This window comes from Balaenoptera ricei, chromosome 11 (genome assembly GCF_028023285.1).
Source record: "Balaenoptera ricei isolate mBalRic1 chromosome 11, mBalRic1.hap2, whole genome shotgun sequence".
Lineage (NCBI taxonomy): Eukaryota > Metazoa > Chordata > Mammalia > Artiodactyla > Balaenopteridae > Balaenoptera > Balaenoptera ricei.
The window spans coordinates 70,686,414-70,711,070 of record NC_082649.1 but is presented as its reverse complement, the minus strand read 5'-3'; the positions used below and the strand labels follow the sequence as shown (position 1 = coordinate 70,711,070).

Genomic DNA, 24,657 nt, shown 5'->3' with positions numbered 1-24,657 from the left:
TCAAATCAAGAACATCTTTGAGTGTAATTATATAACTACTACAGCATCACCTGTGTTTTCCAGATCAGTCACCAATCAAAGATAAAAACTTCTCAGGCAAAAGAAGGTAATGGAGGCAAAAGTGATGGTACAGTTAGTGCCAACACTGAATGAAAAGAGAGATCTTAAACTAGTTGAGTGTTCAGAAAACAGTTCCAAGGATGCATTAGCCCAGGCCAGAGCCTTAAAAAAATATCTGTGGCTTGTACTTTGTGGGACAACCCAAATAGGTTAAATGAAAGTTATTATTCTAAAACCTCCCATAAAAAGAAAAGCATTATGTTCTTGAAATAATAAAATCCCACTTTAGACAAAAAGTCTTTTTGTGCACAGGTTTCTTAGGAAGTGTTTTGTTTAATGAAGTGAAAAATACAAGTAAGAGAAGAACAAATATAAATCATAGCTAAAGCAATAAAATAACATATCTGGGTTTGAAATACAGGCATGAGCACACATTAAGAGGTTGACAGAAGCAAGTCCTATACTTTGGACTGTGACAAAGGAAATAACATAACCAGCCTTTTAGAAGGTAGTTATGTTAAGAGGTTTTGGTAATAAGAAACAGACTTCTCCAGAATTCAGGCAAACATGACAGCCTAGTAGGTTAAGTTAAGCTTATCCAGAGAAGTCAGGGCCAAGTTTTCAAGTACCACTTGACTTGACTCCTAAGTATTGTGTATGATTCTGTCTTTGCCTTATTTTTTTCATATCAAAGATTGTGAGAAAAATTACTGCGGGTATGTTCTCTTCAGTCTGGGAATGCATTCTTCTCCCCAAACCCTCTACCCAAAAATCCACCTGCTATCTTCCATGTTGAAATGTTCCAAGTATTCTTAAAACCTTTTATCCTTTGGATTGAATAATCCTCTTTTTTCTCAACCATATTTGGTTTGTACATGACCTCCAATGTTGCTTGTTTTGTTTCTCTTCACATGTAATGTTTGTTTCTGCTTTCCCAGGAACACTCTTGACAGTGAGATGTTGGGTCTCAGGAGGCTATCCAGGTGTGCAGTCCTTTTTTATGCATAAACATTTTTTTTTTTTTTTTTCTTTCTAGCTTTTTATTAATTTCTCTTTAAACAAGTTGAAATCACATAGTTTGCACAAATTTCATGTTTTCTTTTTCTCTTATCATTTTCTCTTTGCTCGTGTCATGAAGTTTTCTTCATAAATATAATTTTAAGGACTACATGATAATCTATTTTGTGGGTGTGACATGATTTACAAACTCATTCTCTTATGCCAAACATTTGGATCATTTTATGTTTTTCACTACCCTGAATAAAACTGTGATAAACATTTTTGAGGGTAGCACTATCTAATCGGATTTGCTCATTCAGATACATATATACAAATATATATCTTATATATATAAATATATATTCATAGGTAACATGTAAAAATATATACATACATATATGAAAATATATAAATATATACATACTAAATAATAGATACATATATTCCATTTGAAATATTCTCTCTCTACATATATATATATATATATATATATATATATATATATATATATATATATATATATATAAAATGTAGTCAGCTCCAAGAATAGTTTAGTCTAGGAGTGCACTCATTGCCTGGACCCAGAATAAGAAACTCTCTGTATAATAAAACATGTATATAATATATTATATACAAACATATATAGCATAAACATTTTTTAAAGTGTAACTTTTATGGCATGGTCAGTAGTGATTAGGTGAAAAGTGCAGCCTTAAGCATGTGAATAATGGTTTTTATTTGGATGACAGTTTATTTTATGAGTAAAGAAAGCAGTATAGTTTAGAAGTATAGTTAGTAAAATGAGAATTAGCCTAGATATATTCAGGAGCTGTAATTTGTTGCCAGCTTTGCCAGGGGCAGTAAGCCCCCACAGCAGTCATTGTGGCTGTGCTTCTGCAGCAGAGGTAGAGAGGCTGAGAATATGGTACCATTGCCAGTGTCCAAGGGCTGGCGGGTGCTGATTGTCTTTTACAGAGTGGGGGATGGTGGAGGGATCATAATCAGTGTTGACAATCCAAGTGATGTCAGTCTATGTTGGCACCTATGCATTGGGTTAGTGCTTCTTGAGCATAAATACATTCTTCAGTCTCTGATCTTGTCCATGTTTTATTTCTTTAAAAGCATCCATTCTTTTGCATGTTACTTACGATTTTTAAAAACAGCCCATAAGTTGCAATGTTATGGTCCTAGTAATCATTGTGTGGTGCTTTTATTTTCACCTTTGCCATCTGGCATTCATGGAGTGTCAGTTGTTTGCAGAACACCAGACTCTGCTCACAGGTCATAAAGGAGAACGTTTAGTCATCACCTCTACCTTCCAGGAATTTATTGGCCAGGAAAAGAGGCAGGTTAAAAACAAATGAACTTATGTGTGATCACTGTAGTAAAATAATTGTTTAAGGTACACAGTTGTATAATTGTATGGAAGTGTTGTGTGATTGCCCAAATAGCTTTAGGAAATGTGATTTCCCTATCATGCTTTTTCTTAAAAGTTAGATGTTCTAAAGTTATCTTTATGTTGCTACCGTATGTAGTCCACTCTACAAAATTACTGTATTATTATCTTCTTCCTAATATTTTCCTTAAGAAAAGTTTTCTTAGTTAGATAGTAAACTTAAGGAAAAGACCATGGATTGTATTTCTTTTATATCATTCATAGTATATGGCACTGGTTCTGGGTAGTAGTAGAAGAAATAGAAATGTGGGGCATCGTGGAGTAGTGTTATAACCCCGAGCGCTAGAGCCTTACTGCCCAAGTTCAAATCCCAGTTGTTCCTATCAGCTGTGTTCTGAGCCTCATCTCAATTTCCTCATCTGAAAAAGGAGTTGATGACATTACCTGCATAGGATTGCTGTGAAGACCTGATTGCTTAATATGTTTAAAGCCCATGGAACTGGGCCTGGATGCAGTGAGTACTCACTAAATGTACTCAATCTGATTATTTTCTGGCAGTATTTCCTGCTGGCATCAAGACATGGTAGATTTCATTTTGTTTTTAGTCAGATGTTACTAGTCTGGGAAACTCCTTAAAAAGGTGAGTAAAAAAGTCCTTGAAGACTTGCAGATGAAATATAGAAAGCCTTGTAAAAGAAGGAACCTTTGGGTTTAGTTAGCTTCACAGTAGGCACCACTGAAGGTCTAGGGCCAGGGAGTTAAATGCTGGGAGACTTTGAAGCCTGTGAGCAGGGTTGCCTTTGATTAGAGAGGCCCTTGGTAAGAGCTAACTTTTTTTTTTTTTTTTTTTTTTTTATTTATTTATTTATGGCTGTGTTGGGTCTTCGTCTCTGTGCGAGGGCCCTCTCTAGCTGCAGCAAGTGGGGGCCACTCTTCATCGCAGTGCATGGGCCTCTCATTATCGCGTCCTCTCTTGTTGCGGAGGACAGGCTCCAGACGCGCAGGCTCAGCAATTGTGGCTCACGGGCCCAGCTGCTCCACGGCATGCGGGATCTTCCCAGACCAGGGCCCGAACCCGTGTCCCCTGCATTGGCAGGCAGATTCTCAACCACTGCGCCACCAGGGAAGCCCCCAGAGCTAACTTTTTATCATCCACTTGCATGATAAAAGTAGTCTGGTGATTATCAGCTGATTCAAGTCTCAGTTCTGATTAGTCACTTTATGGCCTTAGGTATTGACTTGAGTCTCTAAGCCTCTGTTTTTATAGCTGCAAAGTTGGGATAATAATTGTACCTGGTTCTCAGAGTTTGAAGATTAAATGATAGTGCTTAGCACAGTCCCTGGCATGTGGTAGAAATGTTAGCTGTAACTATAAATAGGATCTGGTGTGTTTATCCAAACACAAATACATACATAATAAATAATAGCTTCATAGGAAGGATAATGATAAGGACATTTGAGAAAGTGGTCAGCCACAAACTATGAAGGTTAGGACTAACACCATGGCATGAAAAATTAAAAGGAAAGATCAGATCTAGAAGCGCTATGGAGGTCCTCTAGGAGTTGGTGATAAACTAAGAGAAGCAAAAAGTGACATTGGTTTCAGTGTTTTAGGCTGGGTTTAGGGGTTAGGTGGTGGTCCTGGAAAATCAGGGATTCAGAGCGAAGCCCCTACTAGCTCATAATCTTCGTGCAAATTAGGAAAAGCACCCATTTCTCTTGACTTTCATTTATTGGAAAATTGCTGTAATATACTGATTTTGTTAGCGCAGAACCAATTATGGCCCATCTCCTGTAAACTTCTAAAACTGTATATTTATTATGTGTCTGTGACCTGAATTGACATCCCCTTAAGTATGGCACCCTTAAGTGCATAATGATAAACAACCTTGGTTTTGAACCCCCGTAAGATGTATTTTATCGAAGTATCTTCACAGGTGCTGATTAAAAAAGAATGAGTATGCCAGTTACAAGGTCTGGGATTTAATTTTATGCACCTTTCCCAAAATAGGGAAGAGTGAACAAACTGTTTACAGTTACTAGTCTGAGGGAGGAAGAGGGGATGTTCAAACAAGAATCTAAAAATCAAAGTGACATTGAAAACAGTAACCAGAAAGTATCACATAGGGAAATATGGTAGCTGTCTTTCAAAGTTACTTTCAAAAGTGTGGATATAATAAGGTTCAACATCATATTGGAAAAGGATAAAGTAAATATACCAGCCACCCAAGCTAATACAGTTATAAAAGAATATGAAGTTTAGCTCTGAGTTATTTCTGGCAGTCAGATTAAAAGTAATGGGCCTGTGGGTCTCGGTCTCAAAGGCAATGTAAGGATCTGGAAAAATGTAAATAACAAAACTGGATGAGTTCAGAGAAGATTGTTTGACGCTAATGACAAAAGTTTTGCTTGCCTTTGAGGATGGAAACCAGTTACATATCACTCTCTTGAAGTGAATGATACAAATGGAGAAAGGATACTCTAAGTGTTATACGTCCTAAAGCAGTAAATTTCAGTTATTAGACCAGTTACCAAATTCTGTGATATCAAATTCAGGTTCTGAAATTTTTCTTTAGAGGCTTCTTGTAGGCTAAAGTCATCTGTGTTCTAATCTTTGCTCAGATGTGGAGCTCTGTGATGTTGGAGCTTTGTCCTGCATTCCCCTTTTATTATTCACTTGCTAAAGTCCTGGACTGAGAGAGTTCTTCCTCTCACATCATCCCCTCAGGATATGCAGGTGTTCAGGAGTGGCTGTCATAGGAGATGGGACACTTCTCTTTGTGTTTGTTTGTTTAAGGGAGAACTGTTAGTAGGGAATCAGCAGTTTTATTCCACTTTTGCTCTGTTCTTAAAAAATATATTTCAATTAATAACAGCATTTCATTTTCTTTGGCATTAGACAAGATCTATTTTCAAGCATTGCATTTCATAAATATTCTAAACATGTTTGTCTGGTGTTCTTGGGGGGTGCTCCTGCCAGAGTCACTATGTTTTAACTATTCTGAAAAATTTCCTAATATTTGCTTATAGCTTCCAGCATGTTTACTGTGTTTGTGCCATACATAATCAATACATTATAATCATTATGAAGCACCTGCCCACAAGATTAATTTGTTTTATTTCGTGTTCATCCTTATATCAAGAAAACTGAACCTGTTCTCATTTTCCCCCTTTTCTCCCTCGCCCCTCAACAGTAAAAAGAACATTAGAAAGCAGCGAATGAAAATCTTGTTCAATGTTGTTCTTGAAGCTCGTGAGCCAGGTTCAGGCAGAAGACTTTGTGATCTATTTATGGTTAAACCATCCAAAAAGGACTATCCTGATTATTATAAAATCATCTTGGAGCCAATGGACTTGAAAATAATTGAACATAACATCCGCAATGACAAATATGCAGGGGAAGAGGGAATGATAGAAGACATGAAGCTGATGTTCCGGAATGCCAGGCACTACAACGAGGAGGGCTCCCAGGTGAGGACGTGTGGGAATCCTGGAGTAGGTACATTTTTTTTTGATCTTGAGAGACCAGGTCTAGAGGCCTAACTTAGGTTGCTCTTCTCAGTGACTAGCTTAATGTTTTGTCTTTTCTTAATTATTTAAAATGGGAGGCAGGACACTGTAGAGGTTAAAAGTTTGTACTCTGTACAGTTGTCCCTCAGTATCGGGAGTGGGGAGTTGGTTCCAGGACCCCTGCGGATACCAAAATCCACAGATGCTCAAGTCTCTTATATAAAATGGCATAGTACAGTCGACCATGCGAATCCCATGGGTTCCATATCCATGGATTCAGAGCGTCAAGTGTAATCTGGCATCCTAGATTTGAATCCTGCTCTGCCAATCCCTGTGTAAGTAACTTATCTTTTCTGAGCCTCATCTGTAAAGTGGAGATAATAGCAGTACTTGCATCAGGGTTATTATAGGATTTAAATGAGACAATATTTACAGAGCATGTAGCACAGTGCCTGGTATTCAAACACTCAAATGAAAGCCAAGGACAATAAAATCTTTCATCATCATTATTATTACTATCCTCAGTAGCCATACTTCTCTAAGGATAGTCTGGAAAATTGTATAATTATATAAATATTAGGATATTCCCAGTAATGCACCTTTGAATAATTGATTTTGTTATGAAGCATCTTGATTTTCAGTTCTTTGTCAGTAAAGCTAAGATACATTCTTCCTTTCATATTTTTTTCTATTTCATGTCCTTTACTTAATTTTTTTAATTGAGGTATAAGTGACATGTTTCAAGTGAACAACATAGAGATTTGATATTTATATATATTGCAAAATGATCACTGCAGTAAGTCTGTTACATCCATCACCATATGTAGTTACAAATTTTTTTTCTTGTGATAAGAACTTTTGCGATCTGTTCTCTTAGCAAGTTTCAGATATGCAATACAGTATTATTAACTATAGTCACCATACGTTACATCCCCATGACTTATTTATTTTATAACTGAAAGCTTGTACCTTTTGACCTCCTTCATTCATTTTGCCCTTCCCCCACCCCCACCTCAGGCAGCCACCAATCTGTTCTCCGTATCTATGAGCTTGGGTTTTTTTTGGTGGGGGGGGGGGGTGTTTTTAGATTCCATATAAGTGAGATCATACAGTATTTGTCTTTCTCCATCTTAACTTATTTCACTTAGCATAATGCCCTCAAGATTCATCCACGCTGTCGCAAATGGCAAGATTTCATTTTTTTTATGGCTGAATAATATTCCTGTGTGCGTGTGACATTTTCTTTATCCATTCATCCATTGATGGATGCTTAGATTGTTTCCTTATCTTGGCTATTGTAAATAATGCTGCAGTGAACATGTATTGGGGGTACATAGATCTTTTCTGAGTTTTCTTTATCTACTTTAAATCTCCCAGAAATAAAAGTACATTTTCAAATTGTTTATTTCCTTTCTTATACTATTACATTTCAATATAAAATAAAGTAGGCACTGAGGGTGCTTGTGATCAAAGAAATGGTTCTCTCTGTCATAGGGGTTTACACTGTCCTCAGTGTCATTGGCCAATGTGCCACTTGTCTGCCACTGGTAAAGAAAAAAGCCACCCTTAAGAGAGGTTGCCAAAGAAGAGAGGTCAGTTATTCCCTCAGCCCCTCTGCTCTGGGGGCAGTCAGGGAGGAGAGCCTTTGTAGGGGGAGTGGGAGGAGGCAGCTGTGGGGGCAAAACAGTTGGGTGCGTAACCTTGTCCTTGGCTCTGTGTTACCACCTTCGGCCCAGTCTTCATAGAGAGAGAGCCTCAGCAGGGATTGTTGCTTTTCACAGATCAGATTCCAGGCTGTGAACGCACACTGGTGTTAAATCCCTTTTAATAATGTTTGAGATGTTTCTCTCCAACTATCAGATGTTTTTAATTTTTAATTTCCATTGAGCTAAGTCTGCTACCTTGAGGGTCCAGTGCAAGAGAGATTTATGAAGAAACAACACATGTAAATATATTTCAGAACTTCTGCAAAAACTTGCAATGATTCTGGTACAGTAGTTCTCAAACTTTAGCCTGCATGGGTGCACATTAGAGTCACCTAATGGTGACTGTGGGCTGAGGCCCACCCCACGGAGATGTGATTTTGTTGCTCTGTAGTGATCTCAGGCTTTATTTCTTTAGTTCTCAACTATCCTAACTTATGTTTTTAAAACTTCTTTATGGATGTATATTATACTTCAGTAGAAAGCTTCTTAGAAAAATAATTTTAATTATATTTGTAATTAAATATAGGTGTACAATGATGCACACATCCTGGAGAAGTTACTCAAGGATAAAAGGAAAGAGCTGGGCCCACTGCCTGATGATGATGACATGGCTTCTCCCAAACTCAAACTGAGTAAGGCAGCCTCACACTTTATTGTTCAGTTTAGTCCATCAAGGATAGATTGCTGATTTACTGAAATAACATTTAATTAATTGGTGAATATAATTGAACTTGCACTCCAGCATGGAGTTTCTTAATTCCTCTCAAGCACTGTCTTCTGTATTTTAAGTAAACATAAAAGCACGTGAGGAATAGAAGAATATAATGCCAAAGGTTTTGCTTTCTTGAATGCAGTGGACATTTTGTAAATGTTAAATAGTAAGAATAGATATTTTTTCTACATGTGATGCCTGGAAGCATATAGTGGCAGATTTTATTTTATTTTATTTTATTTTTTTTGTATGTTTGTTTGCTGATTACTAGAATTAAAAATGAGTCCCAGTAGTTCCTCCTAGACAGAATTTGATAGGTTAGAGATGTCTAGCCACTGTACTGTAAGTTAACTTGGCTGTCTTTTGAGTGTAGTCTGTGGATGGTTGTTTGGTTGAAAACTGTGAGAGAGAAGAGAGACAGCAAAAACAATTAGTACCATTGGGCTACAGAAGAGGTTTCTGCCTTATTTAAAATATATAAGTAAAATAAATACCAAGCAAATGACAGTGGTGTTGTCAAATATTCTTTAGAGTCATATTTGCTGAAAAGGGAAAAAACAAACAGACCCTGATTTTTTATATGAAATGACTGTAAACTGAATTTACAATAGCTTTGGGTATGATTTATTGCTACGTGATCATTCCTTTTTGTTAAGCCATTCATTTATCTCTTCATGGAGTTGTAAAAGCATACAGAAGGTTTGCAGAAATGAAAACCTTCTAACTTACAGGGATATAATGCCTTTTAAAACTAGAATTCATTATACAAGTTGAGTTAGGAAACTAATGACAGATAGATACTTTAACAGTAACTATCTAAATATATATAAATACATTTTTTTTTAAAGTTCAGGGAAAGGAAATTTTAACATGCAATGTTAATTTTTTCATTTCTCAATTTTATGAAAAATTCAAAACATATGTAAGTATAAAGAATAGTACAATGAATCCCTGTCTATACCTGTTACTCAGCATTTATCAAGATTCTGCCATACTTATTTCCTATCTTCCGTTTTTTCCTTCTTTTTTCTTTGTTCTGAATTATTTTAAGCCAAATCCAATCATGTCGTTTTATTTCTACATAGTTCATTATGCATCTCTAAAATACTCAGGTATTTTCTTAAATAACCATGAAGTCATTGTCACACCTAACAAAATTAGGAGTTTCTTGGTTTCATCTAATACCTGACAAATTTTCAAATTTTACTGATTGTCTCACAAATGTATATTTATAGTCAGTTTCTTCAAATCAGGATCTAATTAAGTTCTGTATATTACATTTGATTATTTTGTCCTTAAACTCATTGTTTAGAGCAGTCCCCCTCCTTTTTTTATCCTTCATGCCATTAACTCTAGAAACCTGGTCACTTTCATGTGCAGTCCAAATTTCTGGATTAGTCAGTTCACTTCCTTGTGATGTCAGTTAACATTTTCTTTTATTTCCCTATTTCTCATAAATGGAAGTTAACTTTAAAGGCTTGATTAGATTCAGTTTCAACTTGGCAAATAAGGTCCACACATTGCATTTGATTGATAGTTCTTTTAATCTATAAATTCCCCTCCATCTCTCTTTTTTCCCTTGCAGTTTGTTGAAGAAATTGGGTTTGTACTATAGTTTCCCACAGTCTAGGTTTTGCTCATTGTGTCCCTTTGCTGTAGTTTCACGTGTTCTTTTGTCCTTTTTAGTTCCTATAAATTGGTAGTCGATCAGATTTAGATTTAAATTTGCTTCTCCCCTCCCTTTGACACAGAAACTGACTTCAGAGGTGATATAGTGTCTTCCATCAGGTGGCACGTAATATCTGGTTGTTTCTTTAAATTATGTTAATAGCTATTGATGCTTAATTCATTGAAGAGCTGTTAGATAGTGATAATTTAATTTTATCATTCCTTGCTCATTTACTAACTGGAATACTTCTATATAAATAAACTTTGCCTCATCCAGTGTTTGGTTACCCAGTGGTATGGTTTTTTTGTTTGTTTGTGTATATTGTTTGGTTTTTGAAAGGATAAAAGCTAGATTTTTTTTCCCCTTTTATTTACCAGTTTTCAAAATAATGAAGTACAAAGAAAATAATGCATTGGTTTACTAAAGTCCTGCAACATCTATCCCATTGTTTGTTTGTTTGTTTTTATTTATCATTAAGAACTACTAGATTTAAACATATTGCTGAATTTTATAACCTATTGCAATTATGGTTCTTGTTGATACTTACGTTGTCCCAGACTGGCTGCTATGGTCTTTTGACCTGACCATGGTAAGAAGTCGTTGGTAGATTCTTTACTGTCTAGTGTTTCAAGATATACCAGGCTCATCTTGTATAGACTAGGAATTAGCCATTTGCCAAAGAGCTACTAACATTAGTATTTGAAATCAGTATTCCAGAGCTGTAGTCTTTATATAGTCAAAATTATATAGGGGTATACTGCAGCTGGGTTGGTCACTGTTTCTAGAATTTTCAGTGGACAGAGCTAAGAAATTTTGTGTGTGTGTATTTTATATTTAAAGAGAAAATACATCTTAAGTTCATACTGATACTCCCAGTTGAGATTCAAGGCTACAAGGTTTTTATTCAGTGTCCTCTGTTTTAACACCTTGATCTCTTTTTCTCCCTTGTTGAAAATCTCAGTTCTCAAGGATACCATAGGAGATGGAGTTAGAGTGTCACATAGCTACTCATTTCCTTTATTCTACCTTATTCACAACTATCTCAACATAGTAGTACTTACTCTCCCACCAAAAATATAAGTACTGAAAACAGTTTTTCTAGTTCTTTCTTTGTTGATAGGGTATGTTTCACTAGAAACATACTAATTACTGTGTTTTATATATCACTTGGAATAGTCCCTTCCTTGTGGTTATGCTACCAACTTTTTACAAATTTAGGTTCATATATTTTATTTTATCCATTTAACATAAATCTTTCTTTAGGTAGGAAGAGCGGTATTTCTCCTAAAAAATCAAAATATATGACTCCAATGCAGCAGAAACTAAATGAAGTCTATGAAGCTGTAAAGAACTATACTGATAAGAGGGGTCGCCGCCTCAGTGCCATATTTCTGAGGCTTCCCTCCAGGTCCGAGCTGCCTGACTACTATTTGACCATTAAAAAACCCATGGACATGGAAAAAATTCGAAGTCACATGATGGCCAACAAATACCAAGATATAGACTCCATGGTTGAGGACTTTGTCATGATGTTTAACAATGCCTGTACATACAATGAACCAGAGTCTTTGATCTACAAAGATGCCCTTGTCCTACACAAAGTCCTGCTTGAAACTCGGAGAGACCTAGAAGGAGATGAGGACTCTCATGTCCCAAATGTAACCTTGCTGATTCAGGAGCTTATCCATAATCTTTTTGTGTCAGTCATGAGTCATCAGGATGATGAAGGAAGATGCTACAGTGATTCCCTAGCAGAAATTCCTGCTGTGGATCCCAGCTTTCCAAACAAACCTCCTCTTACTTTTGACATAATCAGGAAGAATGTTGAAAATAATCGCTACCGGCGGCTCGATTTATTTCAAGAGCATATGTTTGAAGTATTGGAGAGGGCAAGAAGGATGAATCGGTATGTTTTCAAAACCATTTCTTTTTGAGAAGGTGTGACATTTAGTGTAAAACAGAAGAAAGAATTTTGCTTTGATTTGCTATTTCAGCATAGGTACATGATTACAGTTGATGGGGTGCTATTTTGAATTTTAATTAGCCAAAACTTATAGAGAGCAAGTATAGTCTGTGGAGGAGAGAAGGCACACTACTAAATTGTCTAGAGTAGGGCCAATGAGGGGAAGGAATGAGACAAAATTGAAGATCTGTTGAAAAACATAAACTTTTAAAATATAGCCTTTCATACAACATGTATTTTTAATGGATAAAATGCTTTCAATTAGAAATAGTAATATGATTTTCTTTTAAAGTTTGAGTTGAATGCAAGCATGCTTTAAATAAAATAGCTCTAAGATACTGATCTGAGGTTAGACTGATTTAAATTTGATTGTCATTTCAGATATCTAAAAGGGCTTCTTTTTAATCTCAGATTCGTCACTTTTAAGTTCAGTCTGTAGACATTAAATGTTCTAAAAGAAGAAGAAATCAAATTTAAATTTCCATCAAACTTAAATTCCCTTCTAATTTTGATCTGTGCTGTATATTTGCCACACAACAATAGTATATACTCAGCTGTGAAAACAGTTTCAGTTCAGCAATTACAGTGTGTCTTCTATATGCTCTTGGGGTCACTTGGGGGGTATATAAAAAGTTAAAAATACAAACCCTGCCTTCCTGGAGCTTATAGTCTATCATGCTGAGAGCTAGACCTTTAGTCACTGGGCATGGGGTGATTCCAGCTGGGGAATCTGTGAAGCCTGGGTTTGCTCTGGATCTTGAAAGAAAAATTAAAAGTAATGTTTGATGTTCCTATTGAGGGCCTGCCCTTTGTAAAGCACCACGCTAAGTACTTTATGTACATAATTTCTAACTCTTATAATAGCCATTCTAGGTAGGTGATAATCTTCCTAATTTGTATACGAAGATGTACATGACAGAGGGAAATACATTGCAAAGTCACAACTAGTAAGTGGCTTGGCTTATCTTGTTCCCCACTATAGAGAGCCACTGCTGAGCCAGTCACCAAGACGCCAGTCATGGAGCGCAGCCAGGGATGATAAGACTTGAGCTGTGTGCTCTAAGAGCTTCAAGTCTGACAGTTGGGGTAGCGCCTATGCTTAGGGAAAAATAATTCCAGGCATGAGATAACGTTTAACAACTTGATATTTAGTAAAAGATGGTGGAGTAAAGGAACTGCTTTAGAGTTTTAAAAAGGCATGAGACGTCAGAGAAGACTGGGAAAATGGGTGGGATTCAGATAAGGTAAGTGGTATGAGTAAAGGCATAGGGTTAGGAAATGAATATGGTGTGTTCAAGAGACACGTGGAGTTGGGGTCAGATTGGAGAGGCCCTTGAGTGACACATTTAGTAAATGGTCCTTATTCTTCAACAGTGCAGATAGAAATAAAGAGAAATATGGGGGGACATATTGTAGTCAAAATCTGCATTCATTTATTTGTTAGTTTTCATTTATTCAACAAATGTTTATTGAGTGACTACCAGTTATGAGAATGTTCTGGATACTTGGTATACACCAGTGGACAAAACAGACAAACCCTGCTCTCATGGAGCTTAGAGTTCCATTCTTATTCACAGTTTACTTAAGTAGTCCTTAGGTCTAAAGTTACTCCTCTCCTCCCTGCCCCCCTACCTTACCCCCAGTATATCTTGGGATTAGTTCTGTGCTTCTTCCAAAATAGACTTGTCTCTTAGATTATTAGCAACTTTGTTTCTTATATAGATGACTAGCAACTTTGTTTCTTGTATAGATGACATGATTATTTTAAGAATTAAGCAGATTTGTATCTCTAGGATATGAGCTCTTTTGCTTCTCCCATTGTTGACATGGTTAGTTTTTGCTTTTGAGGCCTAGGAGGTAGAGTCCAAGGTGACTTTACAGTATTCCCCTTTTTATCCACCGTTTCACTTTCTTCAGTTTCAGTTACTCGAGGTCAACCAAGGGCTGAAAATATTAAATGGAAAAACCCAGAACTAAACAATTTGTAAGTTTTATAAATTACACACTGTTCTGAGCACATGATGGAATTATGAATCTGCCCTTTCAGTGTAATGTGGATTATCAAAAGTGTGTTTTCAGTTTTAATTTTATACTTAAAATAGTAAGCTCTTGTAAAATTAATTTCAAGCGAACAGTCTTCGGAAGTCTCTGTTCAGAAAATAGGCATCAAAATAGTGTCGTAGGAGTTTTATTTCCCTTGGCCAGTTTTATTTTTATTGCTTTCCTACAAGTGTTAGCATTTCTATAACCTGAAAAGATTTTAGAATCTTTCTTGAAATATCCATTTAGGTTGTTATTGGCAGTGTTTTAGATTGCCAGTTCACCTTTGCTGGTGAGAAGCATTCTGGAGGCTTCGTTCAAGTTTTGATGCTCTAGTGATCCGTATCAGCAAACAGCTGACTGAGCTTGCTACACCATCCACACTAGCCTGACCAGAATGTCTCCATGACTGCTGCTAATAAGTCTTTGTCTCTGGTTACCTTTGTGGATAATTTTTCAGACTCTGGTATTCTTTTTTTTGTGTGTGTGTGTGTGTGTTTTGCACAACTTTTTATTTGTTGAATAAAGGAGTATTTGTGAATATGTACATAAACACATAGAGCGAGCACTAGATTTAGAGCAAGAATATCTGGGTTCTAATACGCAAAGCCACTTACCAGCTCCGAGGGCTTAGGCCAAGAACTTAATGAGTTCAGCTTCCTCGACTGTAAAACTAGGCTATTAGACCCGTGCAGCCCACCGCACAGGTTTATTGCAAGGTTCAAATGCAGAAACATATGAAAAGTGCTATGAATACAACTTAAGAGCAATACAAGTATAAATACAACGAGTAACAGCAATTGAATTTCAAGTTGAGGCGTACTTAATCACACCCTCGGGTTATACCCGATGTACTGATGGAGTCAATATGAAAGTGACAAAACAGCTGATTGCTAACGAGAATGAAAATGAGGCTCTTCTGAGCAGGGAGAATTCTGCAGTATCCCGTAGCCCATCCCTGCAATGAATCACTCCCTAAACTTCATGAAGATGTCAGCGACCCACTGTCAATAACTCTCTCACGGAAGCACAAGGGCCAAATGTCCCACGTTTATTTACATATGAAATGTCAGACCCTGGTATTCTTAATTAATAGAATTATCTTTCTTCCTCAGACCAACAGTAGATTAGAAATAGTAATAGAATTTCTTTGAGTCTAAATTCTGAAGTTCATTTTGCCCAATCCTCTCATTTTATAAATGGTGAAAGAATCTTTTAAAAGTTTTCAGTATGACACACATAATTTTTTTTCTATCTTCCACTATGTTGCCTGTGGTGATTCCCCAGAATTATGTAGTTATTTCTGGGAAACTAAAATGAACACTGACTCTGAGGCCTGTAACCATTTTACGATGCCCTTAGGACTTTGCAGTTTAGGTTCAAATATTCACGGAGTCGTACCAGCCTAGGCAACCATGATATAGATCCAAAAAGAAGAAAATGGGCTAAATCTTTTGTTAATACCTTATGCAGTGTGTTGGTCCCTTAACTAAGAGAAAGTAAAAATTAATTCAAAGATTAGATGCAAGTAAGTGTTGCACATGGTGTGGAGCCTTAGTATAGTCCCTGACTGTGGCAACCCCCTTCTGTTGCCAAAATCAGCTAATGAACATGCTATGTTTCTCCCTAGGAAGCTGTATGAGGCCTTTCCTTTTACATGAGCTGTACAAGGAGTGAGCCTTAAGGAAAAGGAAACTGGTGAGCATGAGGCTCACCAAGGTAAAATTACACTTCAGATTCTGTTCTAACAAATTTTAAGGAGATAGCCTTATTAGAACTGCACAGAAGTTACCATTATATCAATTAATGCATTAAAGAAGCATTTCATAGAATGCTTTAACATATAAGCAGGGTGTTTAAAAGAAGCAGCTTGTGTGTCAGTGAATACTCTTAATGCTATTATAGGACAGATTCTGAAATATATGAGGATGCGGTAGAACTTCAGCAGTTTTTTATTAAAATTCGTGATGAACTCTGCAAAAATGGAGAGATCCTTCTTTCACCAGCACTCAGCTATACCACAAAACATTTACATAATGATGTGGAGAAAGAGAAAAAGGAAAAACTACCGAAAGAAATAGAGGAAGATAAACTAAAACGAGAAGAGGAAAAAAGAGGTTAGTTTCTTTCATTTTATTAAATATGAAGAAACATTATTATGCTCTGTCCTAGCTGGTCTTATAATTACCTGTGGAGCAGAGTCCTATTTGTGTAAATGAAGACTCAGGGTGTTGGCTCTTTCAAAACAGACATGGTAAGATGGGAAATGTTTTTGTCATTATCAGTTTGGTCATCAGACTGGAAAAGGTTGGAAGTTATACGTGACACAGCTGTTATTCTAGTATTTCAAGAACAGAGTCAATTAATTCACAAGTGTGGGAGCTTAAAACCTCTTAATACTATTGGTAGATAAAAACCTAAGGGGCCCAGCTGGGGCTAGAGAGCATTCTCAGCAGTGCCTAAAGTTTCTGCCCCATTGTTCAACAGCATGGCTGTCCTCATATGGACTCAGCCAGGTAAGTAGATTATGCTTTGTTCTTGTTTTAAATTATTTATTTATTTATTTATGGCTGCGTCGGGTCTTAGTTGCGGTACGCAGGATCTTTCGTTGCGGTGCGCGGGCTTTTCTCTAGTTGGGGTACGCAGGCTCCAGAGCACGTGGGGTCTGTAGCTGCTGCATGCAGGCTTAGTTGCCCCACAGCACGTGGGATCTTAGTTCCCCGACCAGAGATCGAACCCGTGTCCCCTGCATTGGAAGGCGGATTCTTAAGCACTGGACCACCAGGGAAGTCCCCAAGTAGATGATATTTTGGTTGAACCACATAACTAGGAGGAAATTTTTATTTTAATTGTAACAACCTAAAAATGTTACTTTGAGTCACTTGCCAGAATTTAGAAATATTTGAAAGTAGGAACTTTTATTAGAAATTTAATCATTTCTGAAAAAGAATTCACATAAATACCTAGAATATATAACTTTCCAAGAGTCGTATTAGTCTTTAGCATCAGATCTCCTCCTTAGAGTTTTTTTTCCTTAGGCAAGAGAACAAAGTAAGTTGGTTTGAAGCAAATTCTCATAAGCAATGGCATATGCAAAAAAGAAAAGAAAAGAACCTGGTTGGTGAGAATAGTGATTTTACCAGTACAGGGCTAGCTGCAGAAACCAGCAGCTTTTTGCCAGAAGGAATGTACTCATTTAGGATGGTGAGACTGTGTGTGTATGTGTGTGTGTGTGTGTGTTGGACCAGGAAAGGGGGAGGGGGGTCCTGTGTTTTTTCCAACGAAAGCAGTTGATGCAGGAATGAACAGGGTAAACCTGTAGCTTCACTTGCCCCAAGTAACAGTTGGGGTTGAGGAATATCCTGAAAATTACCATAGAAGGGCTAAGATAAGCTCTCCACACATTCTTGGCTGACTGGAAAACTACACATGTACAGGGGAGATGCGAGATACTGATGAAAAGCAAAATGCGAGGGATTCTTGAAAGTTGGTCACAACTTTGAATGCATCCCCCAAGCCACATGCAGATTGTTCAGCAGAGGGTGGATCCTTACAGGTTTGAGGTGCTTGAATACAGTCTTCACCTAAATCATTGGTTGAGCTTTAGCTATGCAGACTTACAGCCACCCCTCATGCCATGTGTCCTAGTATACTTATAATGGGAATCTCAGAGGAGAGAAAGGGAAAGAAAAATATTTGAAGACATAATGGCTGAAAACTTCTCAAATTTGATGTAAAACATTAACCTACAGCTCCAAGAACATGTAAGAAAACACAAAGGGAATCACATCTAGGTATGTCATAATCAAACTGCTGAAAGAAAGTCTTAAAAGCAGAAAAATGACTCATCATGTCCAAAAAAACAATAATATGATAATGACTCATAAGAAATAATGGAGGCCAGAAAGCAGTAGAATGATATTCAGAATGCTAAAAGGGGAAGAAAACTGAACCAATAATTGTGTATCCAGTGAACGAACCTGTCTTTCAAGAGTGAAGCTGAAATAACTCATTCCCAGATTAACAAAAATTGAGAGAGTTCAGTGCTGGTAGATCTTCCCTGTAAGAAATACTGAAGGACGAGCTTCAGGCCAAAAGAAAATACCACCAGGTAGTAACTCAGATCTGTAAGAAGGACTGAAGAGTATTGGAAATGGTAAATATGTGGGTAAATATAAAAGACTATGTCTGTATCTTTTTCACTTAATTTCTTTAAAAACATTAGATTGATTAAAGGAATAATAACACTATTGTTAGCTTTATAACGTTTATGGAAGTATATATGTGACACAACTAGCACAAAGGAATGGAGCCGTATTGGAGCAAAGTTGCAATATTGAATGAAACTAAGTCACTGTTAACCTGAAATAGATGGTGACGTGTTAAAGATGCATATTGTAATACCAGTAATAAATAGAAAAAGTCAACACAGGAATTAAAATGATACGCCAGAAATACTTGCTTAACACAAAAGAGGGCAGTAAAGGAGGAAAAAAGGAACAAAAAAAAATAAGACCAAAAAAAAAGCAAAATGGCAGACTTGAATTCAGTCATATCAGTAATTACATACTGTGAATAGACTGAACACTCCATTCAAAATGCATTGGTTATCAGACTGAATTTAAAAAGTAAGATCCAACTGTATACTGTCTATAAGAGACTCATTTAGATTTGGACACAAATAGGTTGAAAGGAAAATGAAGGGAAAAGATATACCATGCAAATAGTAACCATAGTGAGTTGGAGTGGCTATATTAATCAGACAAATAGACTTTAAGAAATATTCCTAGAGTTGAAGGGGGACATTTTATAATGTTAAAAGGGTCAAGAACGTATAATACTTACAAATGTGTATGCACCTAACAGTGGAGCCCCAAAATACATGAAGCAAAAACTGACAGAATTGAAGAGAAATAGTTCAATGGTTATAGTCTCAATACACCTTTCTCAGCAAATGACAGACTAACTAGACCAAAAATCGGCAAAAGTATGACTTTAATGAGATTGCTATAGACTGAATGTTGTGTCTCCCACCAAAATTTGTACGTTGTAGCCTCCAGTATGTTGGTATCTGGAGATGGGGCCTTTAGGATGTAATTAGGTTTGGATGCAGTCATGGGAGTGGAGCCACTACAGTGGAATTGGTGCCATTGTAAGGGGATGAAGAGTGAGAAGACAACTGTTTATGAACCAGGAAGTGGACCCTCACCAGACACCAAATCTGCCTCCAGAACTGTGAGAAATGGATGTTTGTTGTTTAAACCACCCTGTTTATGGTGGGTGTTCTTATAGCAACCTGAGCTCTAGGACAAGGACTGTCAACCAGCTTGACTTGACTGACGTGTAAAACACTATACCCAATGACTACAGAATACACATTCTTGAAGAGTGTACATGGAACATTGTCTAGAATGGACCATGTGCTGGGTCATAAAAGTTTAAAAAATTTTAAAGGATTGAAATCATACCAAGTTTGTTCTTTTTTTTTTAATTTTTGGCTGTGTTGGGTCTTGTTGTTGCGCGCAGGCTTTCTCTAGTTGCGGCAGGTGGGGGCTACTCTTTGCTGCTGTGCATGGGCTTCTCATTGCGGTGGTTTTTCTTGTTGCAGAGCATGGGCTCTAGGTGTGCGGGCTTCAGTAGCAGCACGTGGGCTCAGTAGCTGTGGCCTGCAGGCTCTAGAGCGCAGGCTCAGTAGTTGTGGCACACAGGCTTAGTTGCTCCACGGCATGTGGGATCTTCCCAGACCAGGGCTCGAACCCGTGTCCCCTGCATTGGCAGGCGGATTCTTAACCACTGTGCCACCAGGAAAGTCCCGGGTTTTTAATTTTGAGACAGAAGATTCTTCTCTTGAGAAATGGACCAGGCAGTGGGGATCTGAAGATAACATCTAGTCCTCAATGAAATCCATCCAGCTCTATGTATGCATGGAGAGCTTCCAGTCAGCTTTTTAAAGCATTTTTACTTTTGTTTCTTTTTTTTTTTTCTTGGCTGCACCACACAGCATGTGGGATCTTAGTTCCCAGACCAGGGTCAGACCCACGCCCCCTGCACTGGAAGCACAGCATCTTAACCAGTGGACCACCAGGGAAGTCCCTAAAGTGTTTTACTTTTAAATAGAAGCAGATATTTATTTAAATGGGACCAAATATTTAAGGGAAAACTCTCTAAGATGTTAAGATAGAGAGCAAAACAAAAAGAAAAATGGACCTTGGAAGAAACAAAAAAAATGAAGGCAGCAGGAGAAAATTTTTTTAAAAAACCAACTAACTGGACCTTCAGAGAGATGGCAAGCTACTGCATCCATAAAACAAGAACAGAAAGCCATAAAAAATGAACATTTGCAGAACAGAAAATTTATTGGAAATTAAAAATATGGTAAACCCACAGAGTTAAAGAAAATATTCACAAATCATTATATCTGATAACGGTCTAGTATCCAGAATATACAAAGGACTCCTACAATTCAACAACAACCAAACAACACAATTCAAAAGTGGGCAAAAGATTTGAATAGATATATCCTCAAAGAAATTATAGAAATGGCCATAAGCACATGAAAATTAATGTTCAACGTCATTAGTCATTAGGGGAATGAAAATGAAAATTACTGTGAGATACCACTTCACACCCTTTAGGATAACTGTTATAAAAAAAAAAAAAAAAAAGATACAAGTGTTGGTGACCATGTGGAGAAATTGGAACCCTCATAAATTGCTGGTGGGAATGTAAAGTGGTGCAGCCACTATGGAAAACAGTTTGGCAATTTGTTTAAAAGCTAAACATTTAATTACTATATGATCAATTAGTTCTGCTCCTAGGTATATATCCAAAAGAACTGAAACCAGGGACTTAAGCAGATACTTGTATACCAATGTTCATAGCAGCATTATTCATAATAGCCAAAAGACAGAAACAACCCAAGTATCCATCACAGATGAATGGATAAACAAAATGCAGTATTTACATACAGTGGAATATTATTCAGCCATAAAAAGTAAAGAAGTTCTGACACATACTACGAGGTGGATGAACCTTGAAAACATTATGCTATCTGAAATAAGCCAGACACAAAAGGACAGATGCTGTGTGATTTCACTTACATGAGGTACCTAGAATACCAAATTCATAGAGAGACAAAGTAGATTAAAGGTTACCAAGCTGTGGAGAAGAAAGATAAGGAGTTATTTTTATTTAATGGTTACAGAGTTTCTGTTTGGAGTAAAGAAAAGGTTTTGGAAATAGTGGTTATGGTTACACAACATTGTGAGTATAATTAATGCCACTGAACTATACACTTAAAAATCGTCCAGGGCTTCCCTGATGGCGCAGTGGTTAAGAATCCGCCTGCCAGTGCAGGGGACACAGGTTCGAGCCCTGGTCAGTGAAGATCCCACATGCCGCGGAGCAACTAAGCCCGTGTGCCACAACTACTGAAACCCACGTGCCTAGAGCCCATGCTCCACAACAAGAGAAGCCACCACAACGAGAAGCCCGCGCGCTGCAACAAAGAGTAGCCCCTGCTCGCCGCAACTAGAGAAAGCCCACATGCAGCAACAAAGACCCAACACAGCCAAAAATAAATAAAAATAAAAATAAATTTATTTTTTAAAAATCGTCCAAAAATGGTGAATTTTATGTGATATATATCTTATCACAATTTTTTAAAATTAATGTAGTATACCAAAAACCATTGCATTGTGCACTTTTAAAATAATTAATTAATTAATTAATTTTTGGCTGTGTTGGGTCTTTGTTGCTGCACACGGGCTTTCTCTGGTTGCGGCGAGCGGGGGCTACTCTTCTTTGTGGTATGTGGGCTTCTCATCACGAGGGATTCTCTTTGTTGTGGGGCACGGGCTCTAGGCACACGGGCTTCAGTAGTTGTGACCCACGGGCTCAGTAGTTGTGGCACACGGGCTTAGTTGCTCCGTGGCATGTGGGATCTTCTCGGACCAAGGATTGAACCTCTGTCCCCTGCATTGGCAGGCGCGTTCTTAACCACTTCACCACTATGGAAGTGCCGAACTGTGCACTTTAAATAGGTGAATTGTATGGTGTATTAATTATATCTCAAGCTTTTAAAAAAAAAATGATAGCAGAGTGGGGTTGGGGGATAAGATTGATGTTGTTTAACAGAACAAACTTGCAAAGAGTAGTAAATAAGCTATAGAGATCTAATGCAGAGTACAGTAGATATAGACAACAATATTGTCCTATAGTTATGTAGTGTGGTAAACTGCTGCAATGGCAACACTATATAAATAGATCAAAGTAACATGTTGTACACCTTAGATTTACACAATGTGGCACTTCCCTGGTGGTCCAGTGGGTAAGACTCCACACCCCCAATGCAGGGGGCCCGGGTTCGATCCCTGGTCAGGGAACTAGATCCTGCCTGCATGCCACAACTAAGAAGTCCACATGCCGCAACGAATATCCATGTGCCTCAACTAAGACCCAGCACAGCCTAAATAAATAAATATTTTTAAAAATTTACACAATGTTATATATCAAATTTATTCACTTAAAAAATTGTTTTAAAGATAGCAGAAGGGAAACAGAGAAGGATTAGAAGATAAAGTTGAAGAAATCTCCAAGGAAATAGAACGACAACAAATAAACAAAGAAAAAGATATCTAAAAGATCAGCTCAGGTGGCCTAGAATCCACATAACTGCAGAACACAGTTCTGCTAGGCCTTCTTCCACTATATAACAAGGACCCCTTTCCTCCACTTTCTAGTAACATTTTCTTCAGTTTCTTCTGAGCCTTCAATGGCAAGTCTTTAATGTCCATTTCTCTACTCACAGTCTATTCAAGGCAACCTAGGCTTTTTCTGTCGTGTTCCTCACAATTCTTCCAGTCTCTGCCTATTCAATTGCAGAGTCACTTTCATATTTTTTTAGGTACTTGTTACTGTAACAACCCCTCTACCGGCTACCAAAATCTAATCTAAATACCATCAACTCAAAAGTCCCAAATCTCATTATTTAAATCGTCTAAACTAGGTGTATGGGTGAGGCTCTGGGTATGATCGATCCATCCTGAGACACAATTTCTCTTCATCTGTGAACCTGTGAAAGTGAAAAAACAAGTTCTCTGCTCCTACAATATAGTGATGGAACATGCATAGGATAACAGGGACATTCCCTTTCAAAAAGGGAGAAATGGAAAGAAAAAAAAGAGTCATCAATTCCAAGCAGTTTCAAGATCCGGGCAGGCAGACTCCATTAGGCTTCAGGGCATGGAATTAGTTCTCTGTGGCTCCACACTTTGCCCTCTGAATCATCTTTTTTCATGAAAGGTAACACATGTTTGCAGCTGAGTTGTTTTATCAGCCTGTTTCCTGTCTCTAGAATTTGGGGGGTTTAACAGCCTTCTTTCATTTTGTACTCTGTCCGTTTCAGGCCTGTTAACAGTGTTCCGGTTGGTATAAAATTCTCAAGAACCTTGTGAATATGCTTCCTATGTCACAGGGATTCATTTGATTAGTCAACTGCTAGATAACATTTTCTACCAAAAATGGCAAAACTTTAAAAAAAAATTATAATACCAGTACTGGAGAGGGAATGGAGAAACAGACCCCCCCCCACCTTGTAGCCAAAGAGTGAAGGACTTAAGTTGGTATAGACTTTTGGGGGTCAGTTTGGAATATGCATTTTAAAAACGTTTAACATGCTTATTTCCAGCTCTTCCATTTATGGAAAATTATCTTAAGGAAGTAATCAAAGAAGCGGGCAAAGCTTTTTCCTGAAAAAAACCTACGGTGTTTGCAGATAATGGCTTATATGGGAGCCATTAAAAAGTTTTGTTTAGGGACTTACGTGGTCCAGGTCCAGTGGCTAAGACTCTGCACTCCGAATGCAGGGAGCCTGGGTTCAATCCCTAGTCAGAGAACTAGATCCCACATGCCGCAACTAAGAGTTCACGTGTCGCAACTAAAGGTCCCACATGCCACAACTAAAGATTCCGCATGCTGCAACTAAAAGATCCCACATGCTGCAACTAAAAAGATGCCCCAACTAACAGTTCTGCATGCTGCAACTAAAGGATCCCACATGCTGCAACTTTTGCTGCAACTAAAGATCCCACGTGCCGCAACTAAGACCCGACACAGCCAAATAAATAAATAAATAAATAAATTTTTTTTTAAAGTTTTGTTTAACAAAAATAGAAATCTTGTTGAAAAGCATTTAATCTCGGGAAATGTTCATGATACATTAAGTGTATGCATATATAGTTTACAGTATATTGTATGAAATACATATTCCATATCTCCTCAATTCTATGATTCCATTCATTGTGACATAACCATGTAATAACTGTCAGAGGAAAAAATTCCAGATGTGTTAGGATGGAGAGAAAGTACATATGAGATTATCTCTAGGATTACATGATTTACAAGTGACCTGTTTTCTTCTTTATATGTTTGTATCATCCAGAATGACTCTAGTGAGCATATATTATTAAGGTGATTATTTTTATTCTGTAGATGCTTTATTTATGTATTTATTTAAATTAATGGCAGTTGGTTGTAATTCAAAAAGACAATTTTGAGTAGAGGCTATTGGGAATGTGGATGTCATACTGTTTGTCCTGAATC

At 37.4% G+C, this 24,657-nt stretch overlaps 1 protein-coding gene across 21 annotated transcripts in view; it reads left to right on the top strand.

Annotated features, from left to right (window-relative positions):
* PBRM1 (polybromo 1) overlaps window positions 1-24,657 on the top strand; it is a 114,467-nt gene that overhangs the window by 48,861 nt on the left and 40,949 nt on the right. For 11 of the 21 annotated variants that reach the window (XM_059939873.1, XM_059939872.1, XM_059939869.1 and 8 more), the window contains 5 exons: window positions 999-1,043; window positions 5,650-5,926; window positions 8,198-8,303; window positions 11,316-11,958; window positions 15,961-16,172. In XM_059939873.1, the coding sequence (XP_059795856.1) occupies window positions 999-1,043; window positions 5,650-5,926; window positions 8,198-8,303; window positions 11,316-11,958; window positions 15,961-16,172 (1,283 nt within the window). Of the gene's footprint in view, window positions 1-88; window positions 107-998; window positions 1,044-5,649; window positions 5,927-8,197; window positions 8,304-11,315; window positions 11,959-15,960; window positions 16,173-24,657 lie in introns of those variants that run through there. The other 10 variants (XM_059939884.1, XM_059939883.1, XM_059939879.1 and 7 more) reach the window with 3 other exon arrangements.